Below are 24,154 nucleotides of genomic sequence, written 5' to 3'. Positions count from 1 at the left end.
AATCACCATGTTTAATTCCAAGAGAATTTAAAAGGTGAAGAAAAATTAGTTTCAAAATATTTTCAACAAGTTGACATTTATGAAAAATTTTGAAAGATGAGCAGCTGTGTGCATACCACCTTATTTTAGCTGATGAACTAATGAATATAGACTTCACACATTTTCAAAGTATTGAATTGCCTTTTCTTCTATAGCAATCCTCAACATATACCAGGTTAAAAAAAACTAATAATCTTAAATCATGATTTCTTCCCTAAAACCCCCTTTCTACTCATTTATAAATCCTCCTTAACATTAATTTTTTCTTAGCGTATTTCTTAGCCTTGATTATTTCATGTATTTGATGTACAAATGTATTGAACACTTACAATATGTACAAGATACTTTTTTTAAAGCTACATGTTAGTTGACTCTTTTGTGCTTGGCACTGGAAGATACACTGTTGGAAGATGCAGCCCCTGCACTCAATTTTCTCACAGGTTAAAGAAGATTCAGACAAGTAAATCCACAATTCAACACTTTTCTATAAAAGGTATGAGAAAGGGTTGCTCAGGGGGTTTTGATTGTATAGAGTAGGAGAAACTATCTTTTCCTGGGTATGGGAGGATTCCTAGAGGAGATGTTACCTGAGAAAAGGAAGATGAAAAGAAATTGCCAGGTGAGTAAGGGATATATTTTAGCTTTTATTTCTATTCAATTCTCACACAAAAAAAGAAAAACTCAAAAAATAAATGAATTTATATGACCCTCAGAGCTCCTTAGGCTCTTTGGTACCTATATTTGTAGCTGGAGATACATGTGCCACAATTATGTTCTAAGTTAAGGGAGTCTGCGTGTGTCATGCATCAAGCATGTAGCGCAAGCTCGTGTCAATAAAAATAGCCATTCAGGCATAATCAAGGTAGAAAAGCAACAACTCACTACATATTTACCGATACCTTTCCTCTAGTCTCCTCTCCTGTGTTCCTTTCACCCACCCAAATGTTTTGGTGTGTAAGCTTTCCTCTCAAGACAATGGAGTCCACAGCATGGCCATCACAAGTTTGAGTGTTGAACAACAGGTGAGATCCCTAGTGAATAATTATACCCAGTTGGAGAAGACTAAACAGTGCTTGGAGCCAGGTGAGAGAAATAGCATTTGGCTTATCTGCTCTGAAATAATATCTGAAAGACTCAATCCATAAAGTTTCCATGTGGTTGAAAGCAAGTTGAAGAGTGAACCCTGGGTCTTAACGTTATGTGTGTGTGTGTGTGTGTGTGTTTGTGTGTGTATGTTTTGATTCATCAAATGTTAGGGAGAAACATTTTATGATAGAAAGAGCATTGGCCCCAGAGGCATGGGTTTAAAGTTCTATATCTGTCACTCTTGCCAGGAGGCTTTTTTAAAAGCTCATTTAATGACTCAGTTAATGCTTTTTACATTTGAAAAAGAATGAGACTTTTTCCGACTTTAAAGTTTGATGATTTTATGGTCACTTTTAGTTTCAGCTTTTTAAGACTCCCCATCTAAATAAACTCTTAGGCTCCATGACGTGTGCCCAACCTAGACATGCCGAAGGGGCTTTGAAATCCAGGCCTGCTTTCAGCCAACTTTATGCATTTATATCAGCTGACTTGTTACTTGATAAAAATGTTCAGGATAATGCAGTCACTTTTTTAAATGCTGTAGAAGAGACCACTTCAGAAACAGATTAGAACAGCCATGATAATGGACCGGAGTCCTGAGGCATTGAGCTGAGAATTCCATCTCCCCCTGCATGAGAGAGGCAGGTTGTTACCCTCTACAGCATCTGAAGTTGGGGATTTGCTCCCTACCCCACTAACTCTGGCTAACAGCTTCCCATCAGCCTACCATCTGTGAATGAATCTGGACCTGCAGATTTATAGTCTCAGTTGGTACCGTGTCTTAGGATGTGGAGGGCAGCTTGCTTTATTTTTCCCTAATGCTGCTTCTTCTCAATCTTAAGAGCTAACTCAAGATTTAGTGAATAATCTATACACACGTTACATGAGCTACTCAGATTCCCTCCCACATCGTGTCTTCCAGACTGAGGAGTTCTTCCAACTGCCTATTCTCAAACGGAAGTTCCTTCTCCCCCTCGATGGTTTTTGCTTCCCTCTGTATCTTAAGGTGTACTTATCAAAACTTCATAAGAACTTCTAGGTTCAGACAAATTTCTGTTTTGTCCAAGGGTAAGACAATACCTTTCACTTTGTTTCCAATATCCTTTGTGATGATGTCCAACAAATTTTGTCAATGTTGGTTTCCTGGTCGTAATCTTTGAACCTTCAGGCAACGGAGTCCTTAGGCTTTCTTCCGCAGTGATAATCAGTTCTCAGGGTCTTCCATCTCATAGAAGAGTTTCAATGATTTCACCTGAACTGTTTCTCCCTGCTCTCATTAGAGCGCCTCTGCTCATTTCAACTCCTGTTCATCCTACTTTGATGATCTTTTTATTACCTGGAAGAACTTAGTTCTGTGCACAAATTTGGAAATTCTCCCATGGTACTTCTTATCTTGATCCCTTGAAAAAAATGTTAAATAAGGCCAGTTCAATATGCCTTCTTAGGGGTTCCTATTATAAACCCTTTTCCTTCCAGAGAAAATGATCATTTATCCCAACTCTTCATTTACTCTCTAAGATAATTCTCTCTCCATCTCAAAACATTGTCTCTAATCAATCCCAAGAAAACTCAATTATTTAGCTTTAGTGAGGTGTAATTGATATATAATAAACTGTACACATTTAAAGTAAAATAAATAAATAAACTCTCAACTATTTCTAAACTTCCAAGTATATATAGATAGCTGATTACTTGTGACCTCTCACCCATGGGCCTATTCCACTCAACTAAAGACAACTATGCCGCAGAAATGCACTCAGTCTGTGTAGAATACAGATCTAAATGTCTACCCACTCACGGTGTAATAATATATACTTAATAAAATGCTCTGTAATATTGATGACTGTGGTCTTTAGTGTCCCATGAACCTAAACATGTTGATTAACGGAGTAAAATGTAGATTTCACTGTGTGTTATTTACAGGAGCTTTATTTTTATTAAGGTCATTGCTAGAAAAATATGTTTCTGCTAATAGTATTTATACTATACATCAAAAGTTAAAGTTATTATTTTGGCAAGATCAGACTCCTGATACTCACTTATTTAGTACTGCCCAGTAAATTTTCAAAATTAGAATTCTTTATCGATGAAGAATAAAGAATTCATGATACTTTTATTATTCACCTTTTACATTTGTATCCACTAAGAAGCATTTTCACAATACATGCATATGAGTATTTGTGGATTATTTTAATGTATCTTTCACAATGTTAAAATCTCTTTCAAGACCCATTTGCTGTTAAGAGGTCTTACCTCTGTAATGATGTTAGATGATTTATTGTCATATTTGCAAATGAAAAGGAAAACCATGGCCAGAATTTGTGATGTCACTCTATGTAGACACATATGCATGGAAATAACCTGTAGGTGTTACACACACACATATATAGTCCTATATATGTAAGTATATATATTTTTTATGTATATATTGTGCATACATATGTACGTATATGTATATGTGTGTGTATGTACTCACTTATCTTTCCACCCACCCATACATGCACCCATTGATCTATCTAGCTATCTTCCAACACACAGTACCCCTACAATGATAAAATAGGATCAGAGTTTCATAGAAATATAGAGCTCAAAAGATCCTTAGACATAGTTTAAAAACAAAGAATGTTATTCTTAGAGGTGTAACTCTCCAAGATAGCACCAGTAGAAAGAACTCAGCTGGAACCTAATCCCCATATTCCAATTACAAGTTCAGTTTTCATTCCACCATACCACACTGTCTTTCGCACAGATATCTGTTATACAGATGGATAGATACTGATCCTTAGAAGACAGTGTCAGTGCTGAAACTATTTTCTGTACTGAACACCCTGCTGTCAACTAAATTCTCGTTTGAGTTTTGAAGTTTACTGATGGTTTCTGTCAGTCCCAAGCCCTCCTAGGCATTTTTACACATAATCAATATGAGGAGAACTTCCTGTCTGGCATCAATCAGTTCTTTAAACCACAGTTATCTATTAAAATATTGTTCTTAAGTCAGGAAAAATGGATGTTAGTGTCAAACACAGCTTTGCTCACTCTCACACACACACACACTCACGCAAATTACAAATAGTATTCGACTGCTCTATATTTCAGGCTATTCAGTAACTAGATAAATGAAATATACTTTCTGTCTACATAATTTTTTTTACTATGCCAAGGCATACACACTAGTTGTTCCCTGCAGTACCTGCCGAATGCAACTAAATTTGCAACAGAGTTAATCACTGGCGCAGCTGAATATTTTAAGAGATTTCTCCTCTAGTAGGAAATTCATCTTTTTTCCAAGAAAAGGGCATTTACCCACTCCTTCATCTCCAACTGAAGTAGTTCCGTGATTTCCTTCCTTTCTCTGATTTCCACGCTCCAATTCCCAAAGACAAGCTCATCTCTGATGACCTTTCAGTCTATGAGTATTTGGGGTAGGAGTGGGGGTAGTCCACAGTTAAAATAAAGTTTGTATACAATCACTTTCTATGTTGTTATGAAATTACTCTAAGCTTCCCTAATAATAAACTGACAAAGAAACCATGCAAATGGTTCAGATGTGCATATGGAGATAACTATTATCTAGAAAGCATCCAGATTTCTTAAAAAGCCAAAAAAAAGAGACTGACTCACTCAGGATATATGGAAATATAAGTGAGGTAGGTGGGCTAGAGTGTATGTCATTATCAATAAAGCCCTAGGAGAAAATCATAATTTGAAAAGATACATGCACCCCAATGTTCACTGTAGCACTATTTACAATAGCCAAGACATGGAAGCAACCTAAATGCCCACCAACAGATGAATGGATAAAGAAGATGTGTCATACACACACACACACACACACACACACACACACACACTGGAATATTACTCAGCCATAAAAAAGAATGAAATAATGCCATTTGCAGCAACATGTATGGACCTATCATACTAAGTGAAGTAAGCCAGACACAGAAAGACAAATATAATATGATATCACTTATATGTGGAATCTAAAAAAAATTATACAAATGAACTTATATATGAAACAGAAATAGACCCACAGACATAGAAAACAAACTTATGGTTAGCCAAGGGGAAGGGGGTGAGGGATAAATTAGGAGTTTGGGATTAACATATAAACACGACTACATATAAAATCGATAACCAACAAGGACTTCCTGTATAGCATAGGGAACTATATTCAATATTTTGTAATAACCTATAAGGGGAAAGAACCTGAAAAAGAATATGTATGTATATATATATAACTGAATCACTTTGCTGTACACCAGAAAGTTATACAATATTGTAAATCAACTATACTTCAAGAAAAAAATTAAATTAAATTAAAACTAAAAAATAAAATAACCCCCTAGATATATTTTTGCATAACTGAATTAAATTCTTAAAACCCCCAAAATGAATGTTTTAACTGAATTTGAGAAATGAAGACTAAACTAAATCTTGGGTTTAGAACTAATTTGATTCATAATGGAAGGAAGTTAGAAAATAACATTTATTAAGAACAACACTGTTTAGCAATCCTATATGAAGATATAACACACAAAATATCTCCTATTACTTCCCTGTTAGAAGAGCTCTTTGCTTTAATACTTACACTACAGAGAATTTAATTAGTTCTCAATCAAATATTCTTCAGCCAGTGATTATACAGCAATAAAACATATTTGCATCTGCAAACTCAAGGTAACTTTTATAAGAACACAGTGGTTGGAGAAAATCTTGAGTTACATTCCAAATACATTGGGTAAAACTTCAGACTCCTGTGTAGACATTTTGAAAAGCCTGCAAAGTGTCACAGAAGAGGATGTGCAACTCTGATGTTACTGGGGTTAAGAGAGGCCATGTTACTGCAAAGCAATGTTTGTTAAAACCATATTAATCATTAGGTGATTAGGATATGATGATTTTAAATATCTATATTATAACAATTTTTTGTTTCTTTTGTTTCATTGCGTTTCAGGAAATTTGTTGGAGTTGTTGGGCTAACATATAAAACATATTAAAGGTTTCCATTAAAATAATAGGAAATCATTTCCTGGTTACATTTTAACAAAAACTGCTTGATTTTTACAAATGGATTCCTGACCTTAAGCAGGAGACACCTTTACATATAGTATCACATTTACTTTATTTTACATAGAATGTCACTAAAGTTTACCACAATCCATTTAGGTATCATTGCCTTTTACAAATAATGAAACTAAAACTGAGAGATTAAATAACTTACCCAATGTCACACAGCTCATGAGCAGGGGAGATCAGAATCCAATTCAATAGCCTTTGAATTTTTCACTATATAGTAGGACCATAGTTCAACTAATCAGGTATTTATTGAGTTTCTAACTGTGCATAACATTTGGTGTTAGGCATTGGAGGGGCACATAATGATGCCTACTTCTTGCATCACTACAGTTCACAATCTAGTAGAAGGCAAGTGCACACATTGTTCTATTTAAGAGTCTAAGAGGAAACAGGAAGGTGAAAAATGGCAAATATTTATGCAAACAGGAGTTTTACAGGCCATCTTGAAGGGCAGTGTATTTAATACAGGACTAGAAGGGTACAGATATTACAGAGAGGTCTGATATGAACTAGGGCATAAAGGGTAGGGCATCGCAAGCACAGATTACAATGTGAACAAAGGCATGGAAAAAGTGACAGCATATGCAGAGAGATGTAGGTAAGGAAAGCCTTGGAAGGTACTGAAGAAAACAAGTATACATGATACTTGTTAAAGATAGCAAGGATAAGTCAGGGAGACTACTACAGAGGGGCTGTGTAGTAGGAGAGGGAGATGGGGCTCAACTCCTAATATAATAAGAACAAGTAGAGATATAAAGGCAAGGAGCAGGGTGGGGGTCAGTGGATAGAAAATCACTAAGAGGAAACATCAGGGGTAAGGAGACTTCTGGCTAAACCAATTGGCAGAACTTTTTTCTGTAGTCAGGCTAGGGTGGTAAGACATGAACGGTGAGGGATAAAGAGTTTGACCATATATCAAGGGTAGAGGATTTTTGCTAAACTGACCCACCAGAATTCATGCTAATACTAGTCTAAATGGGCCAAGGACAGAGCCTAAGGTCAGGGACTAGTTAGAAAGAGGACTCAGAGAAGCCTGACTCAAGTTTGGTCAAAGAAGAGTGCTATGGTCTGAATATTTATGTTCCCTCAAAATGTATATGTTGAAATCCTAACCCCCCAGATTGGTGGTATTAGGAGGCGGAGCCCTTGGAAGGTGATTAGGTCATGAGGGTGGCACCCTCATGAATGGGATTCATGCCTTTTATTTCAGATTTTTTGTGACTATTCTTATTATTTTAATTGAAATATAGTTGGTATACAATATAAGCTACAGCTGTACAATATAGTCATTTGCGATTTTTAAAGGTTATACTCCATTTATAGTTATCATAAAATATTAGCTATAGTCCCTGTGCTGTACAGTATATCCTTGTAGCTTATTTTATACATAATAGTTTGTACCTCTTAATCCCCTACCCTCTCCCCTTCCCTCTCCCCACAGGTAGCCACCAGTTTGTTCACCACATCTGTAAGTCTGTTTCTTTCTCATTATATTCACTTGTTGGTTGTATTTTTTAGATTCCACAAATTCCTTCATGAATGGGATCAATGTCTTTTAAAAGAGGCTCCAGAGAGCTCACTAGCCCCCTTCTACCATGTGAGGACACAGCAAGAAGGTTCTGGCTATGAATCAGGAAGAGGGCTTTCACCAGAATGAGACCATGCTGCTACCTTGATCTTGGACTTCAGGCCTCCATAACATTACAAAACAAAGTTCTGTTGTTTATAAGCTACCCAGTCTGTGGTATTTTGTTACAGCAGCCAGAATGAAAAAAGACAGAGAGAGAATCTTTGCCAGAGGTCCTTCCTTCCTCCCTTCCTCCCTCTGGCCTTTCTTCCTTACTTTACTTATTTCACTCTCCAACGCATATTCATTTAGTATCTGCTTTAAGGAACTGAACAGATGGAAAACACAGGTTGAGCTATAAAGATTACTATTCTTATAGTATACAGTTTATTGGAGGAAGAGATAAGCGTCTGTGACAGAGCATGACATGCACAATTTTATTTTAGATAAACTGTCAGGAAGACCTTTCCATGGAAGTGACATTTAAACTGAAGTTTGAAAGATGAAAATGTAGTAATGTTGGCAAATCTGGAGTGATTTTTGTAAGGACTTACTACACATTTTACTTTATTCTATACGCAATAAGTTGTCAAATGTGTTTGAAGATAGAGGATGCATTCTAATAGTGTGGATAAGAGCTTGCATTTAGCCTGAATATTAAAGAGGCCCCAGGAAACCCGACCATAAGGAAACCCAAACTCTGCTCCCAATACAAATGCTACTTTTTAAAAAACTTTCACCCTTTGGTCAACCTACTGTCCATTGAATTTGTTGAGGTTTGTGGATATTAAGACTTAAGCAAGAGATGCAACTTGATTATAGTACAGTAGTTTGAATTTAAGCAAAATGGTATGCCTGAAATGTAGGGGCCTTTTTGTAATGTAATTTGAAAATGTGGTGAGTTTCTTTGAATAGGCAACCCAGACTGACCATTCAGTGGCTCTCCATAAGAGCGACTACAACACCCAATTAGCACCATAAAAGGGAGAGTCGACATGACAGAGATGTGAGGTGACCATTTTTACCCACACCACACGCTGCCATTGTGGTTACACCTACTGGTGTAAATACTTGGTGAAAGAGGCAGTGCACCTCCCTGTGACTGCAGGCTACTGAACAAAATCACCAACCTCCCTTCAATAGGAGCATATAAAATTCTAGGCCTGGAGAAGAACAAGTAATAAAGTAACTATTTACTCTCCCCTGAGTTCATTATCCTCTTCTCTTCTCCCTACTGGGTCGAAGGAAGGCAGAAGATAACATTAAAGCTCATTTTCAGGGTCTGCATGTTCAGTTGTACAGGTGGTGCACTGCATATTTATACGAGTGTCATTCACTTTCTTTACATGAATGGTGCCCCCTGGGAATTTTAGAGGGCACAACCTGTGAATCTGTATATGGCAGGCCTGCTTAATTTGGTTTTGCTCATATATTGTGAGCTTTTGTGTTGCTTATTCATTTTGTGTTCTCTGTGTTCATTTGTTTTGAGAAACAAACCTGATATCCGTTTCCTCCTTGGAACCGTAAAATTCATCTTTAAATATATCTATATAGGTAACAAACAGAATATTATTTATGTATATGTAAGTTTATTTATTTATTACAATAACCTAGGAGGTAAGACTTTACAAATAAACAAATGTGCAGAAATATGAACTAACTTGCTTGTGAATAACAGACCTGGAGCATGCCTCAGAGAAAGTGTGTAAAATGGCTCAATACTAGAGAAAGCATAGAAGCAAATATCCACTGACACGGCACTAATAGAAAAGCTATCAAAAGTCTAAATCTGAGCAGAACCGGGAAGAAAGGAAATCATAAGAGGGATGAGACCTTGCTAAATAAATACATTTTTATTTCCATAATTAGAGGTAAGCATAAGGAAGAGATGAAACTAATTCCTAGTGTCAAGCCTATGTAAGTGGAAAGGTTGTCATTTCAGTTAACAGAATTTCATGTTTAGATTCAAAACAAGTATTTGTGTCAAAGAACCAATTCCAGGAGATTCCATGAGACATGCATATTTATATTCATTTTTCTGCATCAATGCTTTCAAGCTTTTAACCCATCCTTCTGGTGGGAAAGAAAAAAACATAAAAATATGAAATATCTTATCAAGCTTTAATTATGGTTACTTCTTGATTTAAAATTACTCTTTATTAAGTTAAAACGAAGATATTCTAGACTAACTCCAAAGCAGAATTGAAATGGCACACGAAAATGATCAAACATGATTCAAGCATCTCATTTAACTGAGATTTTACTACGTTTGTGTAATGATGTCTAAAATTGTGTTTTCATTAAACATAGCAGAGTAGAGCGAAACAGGGAGAGTCATCCGATAGACCTTGTTTGAATCTAAACATATTATCTATTACTGTAACTTTGAGAAAATCACTTAATTTGCATCAGCCTCAATGCCTTTATCTCTGAGAACGGTAATACCTATCTTGCATGGGGCTTGAGATCAAATAAGTTAAAACACAAGCAGAGTGTCTAGCAATTACAGTTGCTCAGTAAATAGCTCTTAATATTACCAATGTTCTCTGATGTGGGAAAACTATTACATAATAAAAAGATCCTTAATCGGGTATCTTTAAAATCAGGCTGAATGCAAAGAACTTCAGATTTTATGTCCCCCCTTTTTTTATTTTTACCCAGAGAATAATGCAATTCAGAAAACAGAGGGAGAGATTAATTTCCACTTAAACTGAAAAGTCATCATTATAAGATTTTTTTCATCATGTGCTATAGTACATTAAATAGAACCATAAAATCTTTGTTACCTCTCTATTGAAAGGTAGAATGTGGTGTCCCTCTTCTTGAATATGGGCCGATCCAGTGGCTTATTCAATCAACAGAATGCAAGAGAAAAGGTGTTCTTGCACTTGTGAGGTTAAGTCACGGGAAGACTTACAGATTCCAGCCAAGTCTCTTGAAATGTTTACTTTGGGTGAAGCCACTCACTATGTAAGAATTCAACTACTTTGAGATATCCAGGTTGCTAAGACTCCAAAACTACACCGAGAAATTTCATGGAGAAAGACAGAGACAGAGGGAAAACCAGCCCCAGATTTTTCAGCCTGTGCAGCCCAACTCAAGCCCCAGATTTGTGAATGAAGATGCCATCTTGGTTGGACATTTCAGCACCAAAAGATGTGACTCAAAGAAAACTTAGCCAGAACCAAGGCCCCAGACATATGACACCAGTCAAGTAGTCTAATCTATCTCCAATCATTCAAGCCACCACAGCTGAGGCCCAGTCATGATGGAGCAGAGATGAGCCATCCCCAGTATTCTTTATCTTTATTCTTAGCTCACAAAGTCCTGACTATAACAACATGGTTTCTATTGTATCTACCACTGCGTTTTGGAATGGTTTGTTATACTGCAATAGGTATCTGGAATATATGTCTTGATCATTTCTTACAGTTCTAAAGCCACGGAACTCCTTTTACCCATATTCAGGGAGAATGCTATCTCTTGCTTATTTTCAGTCTCCCTTTGAGTCACAGAATCTGTTCAGAAGCTTCCTTGGACAGAGTCAGTAAAAGAAAAGTCTTGATTACAAAACTCCATTATTACAACCAGGATAAAAGAACAGCCACATCTGCTCACACACACCCCATTTTTTCACCACATCATAAACAATGGATTGGCCAAATTTTTAAGTGGTTGACTCTGATTGAAAGTAAGCAACTTTCCATCTTCAACCTCTTCCCCTCCAACTCAACTTAGAGTGATGCTCTAGTCAACCTCCGGACTTCCTGCTGCACCTCCCATCTCTGAAATGAGAAGTGAAGAAAAAACATCTTCAGAAGACTTCTGATATCAAGACAAGGGATAGAACAAAGGCCAAAGCAGCAATATTGCCATCCAGAGGAAAAACTACTGAACCTACACTGCAATATTCAGAAGGAAAGTCAAGACATGAGAGAACTAAGTGTAAAGCACAGCTATATTGGTGGCTTCTATTTAAATAATCAAGGTCAATAAGTAGGCCTCTGGGATGATGATCCCTATACCCTGTTACTTGCACCAGAATTGGGACATAACCAGGAACGAATAGTTCAGGAAGCTAGAGTCACTGACACTGAGAGCCAACTACAGGGAACACCAAACATCCGGGGCTATTAGTTCACGTGCTTCTGTACCTAAATTTGGAAAGACTGTAAGACTTTCTGAATCTTCAGGTAACTTGCATACTATTCTAATCACAAGCAATCATGCTCCCTCTTAAGCTAAACCATACAACTTCAGAATCAGGTGTTACTTCTTATTGGTACCACTGTCCACTAAGCAAAGACAGAAATACAGAAGTAATCCTGACCCCTGCCTTTCCCTCATATATTCCCCCTCCCCACTTTTCCCTCTTTCCCATATATTACTAGGTTTAATCAGTTCTGCTGCCTAGAGATCTGTTAAAGTCCTTCATTTTAATCATATTCCTTTGCCCTGATTCAGATCCTTGTCATCACTAGCCTAGGCTGCCCTCTATCTATTTCTGCCCCTCCCATCTGAACTGTTGCCCTTCATATTCATCCTCAACACTACTATCAATATTATTTCTAAATTGCAAATTTGACCATCAACTGTCTAAAGACTTCAACATCTTTCCATTGCACTAATGATAAAGTCCAACTTCTAAACATGTCATAAAGGTCTCCATTTTTTGGCCTTGCTCTGCCAATTTAACTAATGTCTTTTTTTAGTAATTAAAATCTACTATCCTTGTTGTTTTACGAGTGTTAGCAGTTGCTGTTCTCACTGTTGAAAATATTTCCCCCTTTCGTTCACTTAGAAAACTCCTATTCATCCTTTAAAACCCAAATGCAGTGAAACCGATTTTCTCTCTCACTCAAATCACTTTCTCCTCAAAACTGTAATTTTACCTCTGTGTAGCTCAATTGTTTGTTATACTCTAATGACAACAGATTCTTAAATATACTCATCTTTGTATCTTAATATCCGATAATATGACTGACATTTAACAAACGCTAAATATACTCCACACTTGAATTGATTGAATTGAATTAAACTGAATCAATCACTCTCAAGAACACTAACGATTGTTAGGGTTTCCTGCATCAAGAGTACAAATCACGCTGAATTTTCATAATACTGCTAGTTTTGATTGAGGCACAGCAAACAAGTTTACAACAGATTTCCCCTGTGAAAATAATAACTTCAGTAAAAGATAACAAATACACTCAGAAGTCTATAAAGGAGGCAGGGTAGTCTAGGGGATTCTGTTCTCATCCAAAGACTTGCTGAGATTTGATTCAGAGGGGAAAGATTGATTTTTCTAGCTTAAGTTAAACGAGGCATCGAACAAATGTCAAAAGCAGGACATGGACTTAGATTCTTCACTGTCACACCAGTAAGGTTACCATCCTTCCATCTCCTTTAGAACAAACAAGAAAGCCTGCTGTGGACCGTGAACAAAACAACTGTGAATTTACACAGCTCCTTAAACTTCTAAGCTGTGTACTGAGAGTGAATTAGAGGTCTCCTCCAGATAGCATTGCAAATGAGCATTATTTTATTTTCACCAAGCCTTTCAGGTGATACATGCAACAAAATCAGCAAAGTCAGTACTCACTGTGGCAGACAAAGTAACTATTATGTATCTGTCCTAAAAGTTCCTGTGATGTTCTGGCTAGTTTTGCTTAAGTAATATTTATAACATTTATGAGAAAGGAGGACAAAAATGAACCTGATGCTTTTGTGGAGAAGGAATTCCCTGGCTGAGCAGAAAAACCTGCCAAAGTTTTGGTGTTTCTTGTTTGTTTGTTTGAAACAAGATTGAAGGACCGTATAATGCAAGATGAACCCATTAACAGTTAAAAGGGACAGGACACACTAAAGAGACTCAGCTAGGGCCCTGGTAAATTATCAAAAATTGTGGGCTTTCTTAGTGAGAGTCTATGATTTGAGAAATTCATGAGGAGAAAAGGCGGAGGGCCTTGGGCACCTGAAAATGAGAATTGCTGCATTGAACTAGGCTGACTTTGGCAATGCATTTTGAAGAAGGCAGTCATATGGAATGTAACGAATAAATAGAGCATATCAGAGCCTGAAAACCTGAGAATAGGTTCATGTGGGTGAAACGAGGTGAAGCACGGTACTTGGTACACTATAAACCCTCAGTAACATTGGCTGGTTTTGAATGAAATGAAACCTAACCTGAATCCAGTCCCTGCTCGGTAACAGCGGGGAAGATAATGGGTGCCTAGGCAACGTCTAGCAAGTTCTGGGATAGAGGCGGCTCCCAACTGTTGCGTCGCCAGGGGCCACAGAACTCAGTCGGGAAGGGAGAAGGGAGGAATCTATGCGGAGGACCGGACACTCTGGCAGGAAGTAGAAAGCGAGGAAAACTAAACGACCATTGGTGAATTTCAACACCACGTCGTGAATTTCAGGTAATTTTCCACTTGTTTATTCAGATGGAAAACTCGGATTCCAACGATGAAGGAGATGGAGTTTCGGCCCAACACATAAGTCAAAAGGACCGATTGGTTCGGGAAGAAGATTTCTCCAGGTTCGTAAATAATCGGAGTGAAGAAGATTACGAATTTATGAGAGACAACAATCTTCTAGGCATTCCAGGTGAAAGTATGGAAGAAGAGTTGCTGACAAGACTTCAGCTAATTAAAGAAAACGCACCACAAGACTCAGATGAAAATACAGGTATATTTTGCTTTTGGAGGGAATAGGATGGAATGAATAAGGAACTTCATAATAGTAAATAGTAACTTCATAATAGTAAATAGTAAATTATACAGAAGTGACTTAAATTAATTTGGTAAGTAACTTCTCATAAAAAGAACTGGCATTTACTTGATTTTTGGTGAGAATGTCAAGGTATGTTTGTTTGTTTTCCTGATTCACATTTGGGTTGTTTTAATTGGGAAACAGTGCAAAGTAGCCTATTTGTATTTTTCTTGGTTTTCTACCTCAACTGAAAGTCCCTCCTACTTCCTGAATTATTTTTTCTACATAGACATGTAAAAAAAGCAAACAAATATTCTCAACTGGGGACAATTGTGCTCTCTCCAACACCTGGGGACATTTGACAATGGCTAGAGATATTTTTGGTTGTCACAGGGGAGGCATGGGTGTTACTAGCATCTAGTGGGCAGAGGCCAGGGATGCTGCCAAATATCCCACAATGCACAGGATAGCTCCCCAAAACAAAGAATTGTCCAGCACCAAAAGGTCAATAGTGCTAAGGCTGAGAAACCCTGCTCGAGCCTCAGGTCTGGTGCCTTCCCTCCCAGTGTGAAGCAGAGGATTTTGCTGTCTAGTGAAGAGGAGACTATAATACTTTGGTTCTTGAATATGGTCTTATAGGTACCATGCTAGGTTCAGTCTATTCATTGGATCTGACCTTCAATTTAATGTCAATTAAAAATCTTGGTAACATTAAGAAGTATTCAAAATGCAAACACTTTTAAACCTCTAAAACTTGTTTATGTTTGGGCAATAACCTTATATTTTAAAACAGCTTATCTATTATCAAAAGCATGTAAGTGAAGAGCCTAGAAGTAGTCATGTTGGAGACTAATGAAAATTAGACAATAATGCAAATTGAACTAAAATACTAGCATTGTACCTTAACTGGTGTTTACCTTGTTTAATTGCATTAGTGTTTTTGACAGTGGACTGAAAAAAAAGTCTCTTGACATTCCTCCTACAGTGGTACACAGGGCTGTGTATATGATGAAATACTGAAAATAGACTTCCTCCGGATTCTCTTTTTAAAAAATTCTCTAAGTTTATCTAGGATCAGCTCACTCTTTTCGGATGGAATCGAAACTTTTCTACCTTTACTTATAAATCTACACAGTGCAGTTTATAAAATATTAACTCTATAAATGTGAAATCAGTTTAAAACATCTGAGTATTTAAGTTCTCATTTTTTGTTTGTTTTTGAAACAAAGTTTCAGAGTGCTATTTTATGATGGTTCTAATTTTGGTAGTTCTTTTATGCACCCTCCCCATTTTTTTTGTTAACAGACAGAGGAGACTCTTCAGATGATGTGTCTAGTGGTGACTCTATAATAGACTGGCTTAACTGTTCTGGACAAACTGAAAATATGACAAGTGGACAAAGAGAAAACCAATCTTGGAGAGAAGAGAGCCAAATTAATCCTAAAAGTGATCAGTTCATATTCAGTTTAGAAATAAATGTTAACCTTGATAATGGGAGTCCAAATCCAGAGAATGAAGATGTAGCATCTGCAAGACTTCCCAGAAGAGAAAATATGGAAGACAGCCAAAGGCAAGTGGAAAGTCCACAATCTGAATCAATATTTGCAAGACCATCTATGTCTGAACAAGATACAACTGAAACATTAATGGAATTCCCACCTACCACAAGTCAGAGAAGAGCAAGAAGTAGGAGCCCAGAGTATCCGAGAACCAGAGCAAGAATTGAAAGTTGGTCACCTTCATGTTCACTTAGGGAAATTGTACAAAGACTTAATCATAGTATACCATCTCAGAATTTTGAGCAGCCTCTGCTAAGTGAGAATGCGAGATTTTCTAGAACTGAGCACCAGGAAATATTGAGACAGCAAATGACTGGATTTGAGTTGCAAAATAGAGGTCTTATTGAAACTTCTAGAACAAGGAATGCCGTTCGTGGAGAAAATTCTCCAGATACAACCAGCAGTGGTGAATCTTGGGGAATGAGGGAAATATATCCAACCATACCCTTCAATCTTGAAGTAGGACAAGTTCATTCTGGAGCATATTCTCAGAGAGACAGCAGAGCTAGTAGAACTCAGTTAACATCTGAGACACCAAACAACACTGTCACTTCTGAAAGTGAACGAGGACTGAGGCATATGTATTCACATTCTGAGCAGGCAGGTGTGAGAGCTTATGTCAATACCATTAGAAATCCCATTTGTAGAATATTAAATACTACCTTAAATGATACAACATCTGTTCCAATTCAGAGCACGTTAAGGCAGACAATGACAGAATTTAGTAACTCAAGTAACCTTATGGACAGTGACAGTAATTTAGAGCATAGTGTCTCACCTCCAAGTCAAAACATGGAATGGCTAGAGTCACCTAATGGTAGTAGTAGTGGTATATTTGGTTCTGATTCAAATCCTAGCTATGATACCCATTCAAGTTCCACACTGATTTGTCATTCAAGCCCTGATTGTATGTCTATTTCCAGTTCTAGTCTTATTTCCAGGTCCAGCTCAAGTGATGAAAATTCAGAAATTAGCTCACGGGTCCTGGAAGATCCCACATGCCGCGGAGCGGCTGGGCCCGTGTGCCATATGTAACAATTGAACTGAATCACTAGTTCCTGAAGGAATTATTGGGCTTTCCCCAATTTCTGTTCCATAATAAAAGGAAATATTAAAAAGTCAAACAATGTTGTTCAATCTGACAATAAAAATTAATTTCACACCATAGCAGTTCACTGAATTTCAATAAAAACTTAGCATGTGCACTGGGTTGGGATGTTCCTGATTCTATGGGAGAAATGTCTTAATATGATATAATGAATCTAGATAGATCCTAGTAGTATTATCTAGTCATGTAAATCCCAGACATCTCTTAGCCCTGTACAATCCTGGCTGTGCATGCAAAGAAACAGAAACCCAACCAAATATCAATAATTAAGAAGCAATTTAAGACTACATTAGAGTCATTCACATAAAGAAGTCATGTTACATTCATAGAATGCCATAAAAAGCTTGAAACCCTTCTCTTCCTCTCTCTCTCCACAGCAGTTTATCCCACCTCCCTAACACTACCTTAAAGTTTCTCCTATTCCCCACTACCAATGTATCAGTCAGTTCTAGCTAAAAACTGATGGCACACTTTAAAAGAGTGATGGAATAGCATTTAATGAAGAGACTGAAGTGTGTAAAGAATGAAGGGAAACCAAGAGATGATGAAGTACCTTGAGGCTAGCAGCTGTGAGAAGCCAGTATTATAACCACTAGGTTTGAAGGGGCATAGAGAGACAGCAGTTCCTGCAACCCAGAATGTCTTATTAGAGTTGTAGTAGAAGCCCACCCAACAAGAGATGTAACCTTAGAAAATGGCATCCACTGTCAACCTGAAGTTTGGAAGGGGGCAGATCATGGAAACAAATACCCTTGCCTTCTTTCCTCCTGACTTCTAATCTCGTCAGTAGTTCATATTAACCAAACCCAACCTGAAGACACAGAGAGACTGGTCCATGAAGCTGATAAAGGTCAGCCTCCTGGAATCATGGAGCAGGGTTAAGAAGGATGGCGAGTAGATCCGGTAAGCAAATCAGAGACCATCTACCACAACCAGTATTCCCAACTCTCTTCAAACCCAGTCTGTGTATGCTTTCTTGCCTCTTCCGCTTCCGCTTGTTCTCTATTCCACTCTATGACTCAGCTCTTTAACAACCCTCTCTATTTTCCTTTCATTTACTCAGATCTTGTATTTTTTTTTTTTTTTTTTGGTACGCGGGCCTCTCACTGTTGTGGCCTCTCCCTCTGCGGAGCACAGGCTCCGGACGCGCAGGCTCAGCAGCCGTGGCTCACGGGTCCAGCCGCTCCACGGCATGTGGGATCTTCCCAGACCGGGGCACGAACCTATGTCCCCTGCATCGGCAGGCGGACTCTCAACCACTGCGCCACCAGGGAAGCCCCAGATCTTGTATTTTTAAAAGTGATAAGATGACAAAGCCTTAGAACTTAATTACCTTTCTCTTAAACATGTCACACTTTGATTTGCTGTGATTGTAAACAACTAAGGAAAAAGGGCAGTTAGAGGTATGTCTTTAATTTTTGCTTCTTAAATATATTCAAGCTTCAATTTCTTTCTATATATGTTTAGTTCATATAATTTTTAAAACAGATTCTGATTTCTTATAAAGGGTTTTATGGTTTATATATGACTCTTAATCCTTGTGTGAATGACCCAAAGTACCCAATTGCTGCTTGGAGCCTCACAAGCTGCAATATGAAAGCCTTAAAGGTAAAACTGGGCTTCAAGAAACATGTCTACATAGTTCAATTCTAATTGTCCCCAGTAAAACCATCACCCAAAACCCCGAGTATTTGAAATCAAAATTTAGGTCATGCTTCCTTCCAACCTAAACACAGTGAAGGATTTTTCTCCTAATTCAGCCCGAAAACTATTTTTGGGGGGTTGTATTGGCCAGTCCAGAAAATTTTGCTTAAAATTTTCAATCCTGGTATAGGTGAGAGTACATTGTATTATAACCTAAAGCAATAATCAGAAATTTTGTGCAATGTGCAACCTATACAAATGTAGGCAGTGTTAAGTATACACCTTCTCTAAAAGGTTAAATTCAGAAACATCACTGACCTTTCTTTTCTATGTGAATTGCTGGCAGCCACAGTATTTGCACATAACTACAAAATATAAATGGGGAATGGTGGTGAAGTTTTTGAAAACATCTTTGAGGTAGCATATTTTTCACACAGAAGATATCTGCATGGCCAGAAATGAAGGCTTGGATCAAACCTCTGAAATTTACATTAACTTCTGAAAGTTGCTTGAATAGTCTGATTTTTAGGAAGTATTTTTGATATCAGATATACTTCATTTAAAGTGAGTAGAATAATTATAACAGTACTTGGCTTTCATACTATCCTAACAGATTAAAACCTTCCAAAGGATGATAATTGCTTAATTAATGCTTCAGTACATTCACATGCACCTTCTCTGGTCGACAGAATTCTAAGATGATGCCCAATGATCCTTGTAGTAGCCCCTCTCCTTGAATATGAGACCTGTGAATGTGATGGAATATCATTCCCATTATTAGATTATGATATATAGCACAGTTGATTGGGAGATTATCCAGAGTGAGCCTGACCTAATCAGGTGAGCACTTAAAAGGCACAGAGAGGACTTCTAATCCAGATAAGATGGTTTATACTTCCCTCTCCCTGCTCCCCCTTTATACGCACAACTATATATTCTGGAAATAATATGAGGCAACCAAAGGAGATCTCTGAAAGGTCTAGAGAAGGTGAATTGCCTAGGGACCCTCAGAATGGATGAACAACCTCATGGCAGGGCACCTTATGACCCTCTACCAACAAAAAAAATGTGATCCAGGCCCAGCATTTCCTAACTCCCAACTTAGTAACAGGAAGTGGCTCAAAGAGGCTCTTCCTCCATCACATCAAATGGGAATCCCCCAAACACCAGGCGAGCCTTGCAGAACCTGCAAGGACGAACAATTGGAAGCCCTGATGACAATAAGTGACCAGGGAAAGTGCTTTCCTTCCCCACTGGGCCTGAGATCCCCCTTCACCAGCCAGACACATCAGTGGCTAAGGGTCCCAGCAAAAGTGCTCCTACCACAAAAAGCTCCCACCTGGAAAATGCTCTCCTCAGATGGGCCTGAGACTCCTCTCCCCTCCCCAGAAACATCTGGCAACTTGCTCGTACCAGCAACGGAGATCCCTCCACAGAAAGCTCTCAACCTGGTAAGCACCCTCCACTCCTTATAGTCCAGGGAGACCCTGTCACAAGTGCCTGGCCCAGGAAGGACTCTTCATCAAGTGTTCCAGAGATTCCCTTCCCTCAGCAGAAGTACCAAGTGCCATATCCTGGGGAAGCTACTTCAGACCCCATAAGCATCATGAGAAGGGACCAGAGGTAACCCCACCTGCACAAGAGAAACAGACCAAAAGAGTACCACAAAGGTTCTGAAAATTAGGTTATCATTTAACCACAGTCCATAAAAGTACAGGAAATGTGTGCCAAACCTATAAAGAGTGAATGCCTGCTAAAAATTTTAAAAAAACACTTTAAATAGGGACCAAAGTATCCTAACATAATAGCCAAAATGTCCCAAAGACAATAAACTATCACTACTTATACCAAGAACCAGATACATGACAGCTTGAATAAGATGTGATAGATGATGCCAACGCAAAATGAATTAGATGTTAGAATTATCTGACAAGGGTTTAAAAATGCTGAATTCAGACCTTTAAGACCTTGAACACAGAACCTAGTCACTCCATGCCAGTATCCCAACCTACAGAACTGTGAGCTAATACAGGGATGCTGTTTTAAGCCATTACATTTGTACTAATTTCTTATGCAGCAACAGAAAACTAATACAACTTCTCATCTGGGATCCATCCTGTACCTAGAAAATGATTATAATGAGTCCTAGACAAGTAAATGGCTTAATGTCTTGGTTCTAGGCCCACTACGACATGATATTCTACCATTTTTCCCAAGAATGGAATCCCTAATTCCTGCTACTGAAGCTCCTAGAGGACAGTATCCTTCCTGTTTGAACAACCACCAATATCGTATCGCTCTAACTTTACTTCACATCACCCTATCTCATTGTACCAGTGTATGCTGCTTATATCATAAACCCAGTTCAACACTCTGACTTTGAAACTATATAGCCACTTATTTTTGTCTCAAAGCGATTGCTGAGTATTATATTGCTCTTCCAAATCATATTCCTCTCTGTCTGCCCTGACAAATCAGAAATGGAGAAGATTTGTACCTGAATCTGCTGAGCTCAACCTGATATGTTTTTTACATTACAGTATATCAGTTTAAATACACAGCATCACTGTGATTGTGAGCATAAATATTTCCATCTTAAGAATTTTCTCTGTATTTTCTTTGTAGTTTTAAAAATATTTGTTTATTTTGGCCTAATTCCAAAAAAAAAAACCCTTATCTGAATAACAAATTCTTTTTGAAAGTAGTTATAGCCTGTGGATAAGCTTTTGACAGCAATATAAAATCTATCTTTTTTTGGCTAACCATGAAAATAAGTTGTGCTCTCAATATTCCATGAAGAATTAAGTATAAAGATTCTTTTGTAAATGCAAACAAGCCTGAGCATTGAACAACATGAACATCAAAACACTGCATGTACTGGAAAGTTCACAAAGAAATGTGACATTTCTGTTAATTAATATTACTTGTTATCCATATACAATACTTTGAGATCTTCAGTATCTTCTTTACTACAATTAACCAAACATTTCATGTCTTTTCATTATCTGAGAGGTGAATGTATACTCCCTTCAATGAGAAGTTTCCTGGTATAAGAATTTCGAATGGAAATCTGAACTGCATTCCTTTTCTGTGACTTCATTTAAGATTTGAAAATTCTTTACCATCCTAACTCAGGCTTTTTCACTATGAAATAAGACGCTCTCCTTTGTGTGATATTCAAAACTCTCCATTTTTAATCATCAAGCCAGCATCTTTAACATCACTGCAAAAATGTGGGGATTTGGAAAAGCATTTTGGGGAAATTCCTTTTTCTCTCATCCACCATTTGTTGAGGACAGACACTAATTATAAGCCAACTCTGGGCTCTGGGTTCTCCATTCTGACATCACTAGTCACAACACAGTTATCTACCACCCCTGGCCTTGTCATCTTCTATTCTGGCAGTTTTTTTTTTTCTTTAGTAGCACTTGTGACTCTCTAAAACATTTTTTATTTATCTTGTGCTTGTTTTCCTCCCCATTCCTATCCCAAAATAGAAGCTCCAAAAGATCTTTCTTTTTTTTTAATTACTACTACATTTCTAAAAACTAGAACAGTTACTGGCGCGCGCGCACACACACACACACACACACACATTGCTTCAGAATTTTTGGCCACTGTGAACATCTCAGACTTATTTTTCACCCTTTATTCTCCAAAGAAAACCTATTTTAATACTGTTACCTACCATCCTGGATTTGATCTATTTCAATCTAGATCTCTCTCACTTACTTAACATATTTGTATAGGGTTTCTTGCCTATTAAGTTATAATATCTGCCAACCCTTTTCTAAATCACTATTTCAGGCATTCAACACTGACCAAGAATGTGCCATGCCCAATGCTGGGTGCTAGGGTTATAGTTAAGAAGTATAGCACTTATCATTAAGCAATGTATTACATTTTAAAGAAGGCAGATGAATAAACATACAGTAACACTCTATGTGAGGGATGCCCTGACACAGATTCAGATACAGGATATAATGGAATGATCTAGGAGGGGAAATCTACACCAATAATTCAAAACTCCTTAAAGTTGGGTTATATCTGAGTTGTATCTTACAGGACTAGTAGCAATTAGCCAATGAAATAGAGTCACTAATTTTATTCTAAGCAAAATAAACACTGCATGCAACAGTAAAGATGCACTGAAAATTTAGGGCTCAGTAAACAGTAAGTATGAATCATCATGCTCTGGGGTAGAAGAGGAAGAGATGTAAGTACATTAGCAAAAAATGAAGAGATGAGGCCAAAGAGGTAACAAGTGGTGTTGTGTATCAGGCTGAAGAGTTGAACTAGATCTCTAAGCAATGCACAATCAACACGATTTTTCTAATAGGAATAAAATTTTTCAGTTTTTAGAATGGTCATACTAGCAGGGATATGAACAGATTGTCAAAATTTAGATTGTCCCACTTACGGAGTTATGGCATTAACTGGAAGAAAAAACTATGAAGTCCTGAAATAATAGTGAGACAGTTGAGATATGGATGCATATAGATTCAAGTAGTATTAAAGAAGCACAATAAAATTTGGTGGCTGCTTGGATAATTTAAAGATGACCTTAAGTTTCTGGTTTAGGTGACTGAGTAGATGGTGAGAAGTTCCACTGATACAAGAAATGCAATATAACTTGTTTGTCATAGTAGAGGAATAGATGACAATTCAGCTGGAATCTCTGAGATTTGAGACGTCAGAGTGATATTTTAGTGGCAATGTTCATCTAGCTATCACAGAATATCACGTATGCTTCTAAAATCAGGATAAAGATGCCAGACTGAAGTCAAAGAAGTATGAGTATTGCCTGTGAAAGTATGTTCCATGGTAGTTGTGGAGGGAGATGGATGGAATCCTTTGGAACAGGAGCAATTATAAAGTAGACAGACATAAAGAAGCTAGCAAAGATAATCAAGACAGAAAAATGAGAGGTGTAAAGATAATCATAAACACAGAGCTCACGGTCTTCATTCGTAAATATGAAGAGAAAACAAAATATCTCTAGATGTTAAGAAGAATGTAAACTACTAGGAAAGCAAGGGTTTTGTAATTTTCACTACAATAGTCATAGCACCCAAAATACTGCCTTGTCCAAAGTAGATGTTCCATAAATATTTGTTGAGATATTTGAGATAGGCATGACATAAGACAGAATAAGATAAATATTAAAAATAGAAAAATAAATCCTGGGAGAAATAGGAATAATTCATGGACTAGGACAGAACCTGAAATGCTTAGTTTTACTATGAACAGATGGAGACCTGCCACTATTCTAAAAACCTACAAATGTTGAAAGAATAAGTCTTTGGCAGGAACTGTAACAAACATACTGGCCATTATAGATCACCTGGAAACAGTCTT

The 24,154-nt window shown here is 37.5% G+C and overlaps 1 protein-coding gene and 1 pseudogene across 2 annotated transcripts in view; one reads left to right on the top strand and one right to left on the bottom strand.

Annotated features, from left to right (window-relative positions):
• LOC307055636 (centrosomal protein of 78 kDa-like) overlaps positions 1 to 24,154 on the bottom strand; it is a 359,743-nt pseudogene that overhangs the window by 261,601 nt on the left and 73,988 nt on the right. The window lies entirely within an intron of this gene.
• Positions 1,029 to 20,423, top strand: LOC307056611 (E3 ubiquitin-protein ligase RLIM-like; the record flags this gene model as incomplete). The annotated part of the gene is made up of 5 exons (XM_079709437.1): positions 1,029 to 1,061; positions 14,218 to 14,461; positions 15,791 to 17,025; positions 19,578 to 19,636; positions 20,186 to 20,423. 5 exons carry the CDS (start codon positions 1,029 to 1,031, stop codon positions 20,421 to 20,423), a joined length of 1,809 nt encoding a protein of 602 aa, XP_079565563.1.

Source organism: Hyperoodon ampullatus (assembly GCF_949752795.1).
Source record: "Hyperoodon ampullatus genome assembly, chromosome: 7".
Classification (NCBI taxonomy): Eukaryota; Metazoa; Chordata; class Mammalia; order Artiodactyla; family Ziphiidae; genus Hyperoodon; species Hyperoodon ampullatus.
Note: the sequence above shows the minus strand (reverse complement) of the source record. Positions and strands in the feature narration are given on the sequence as shown.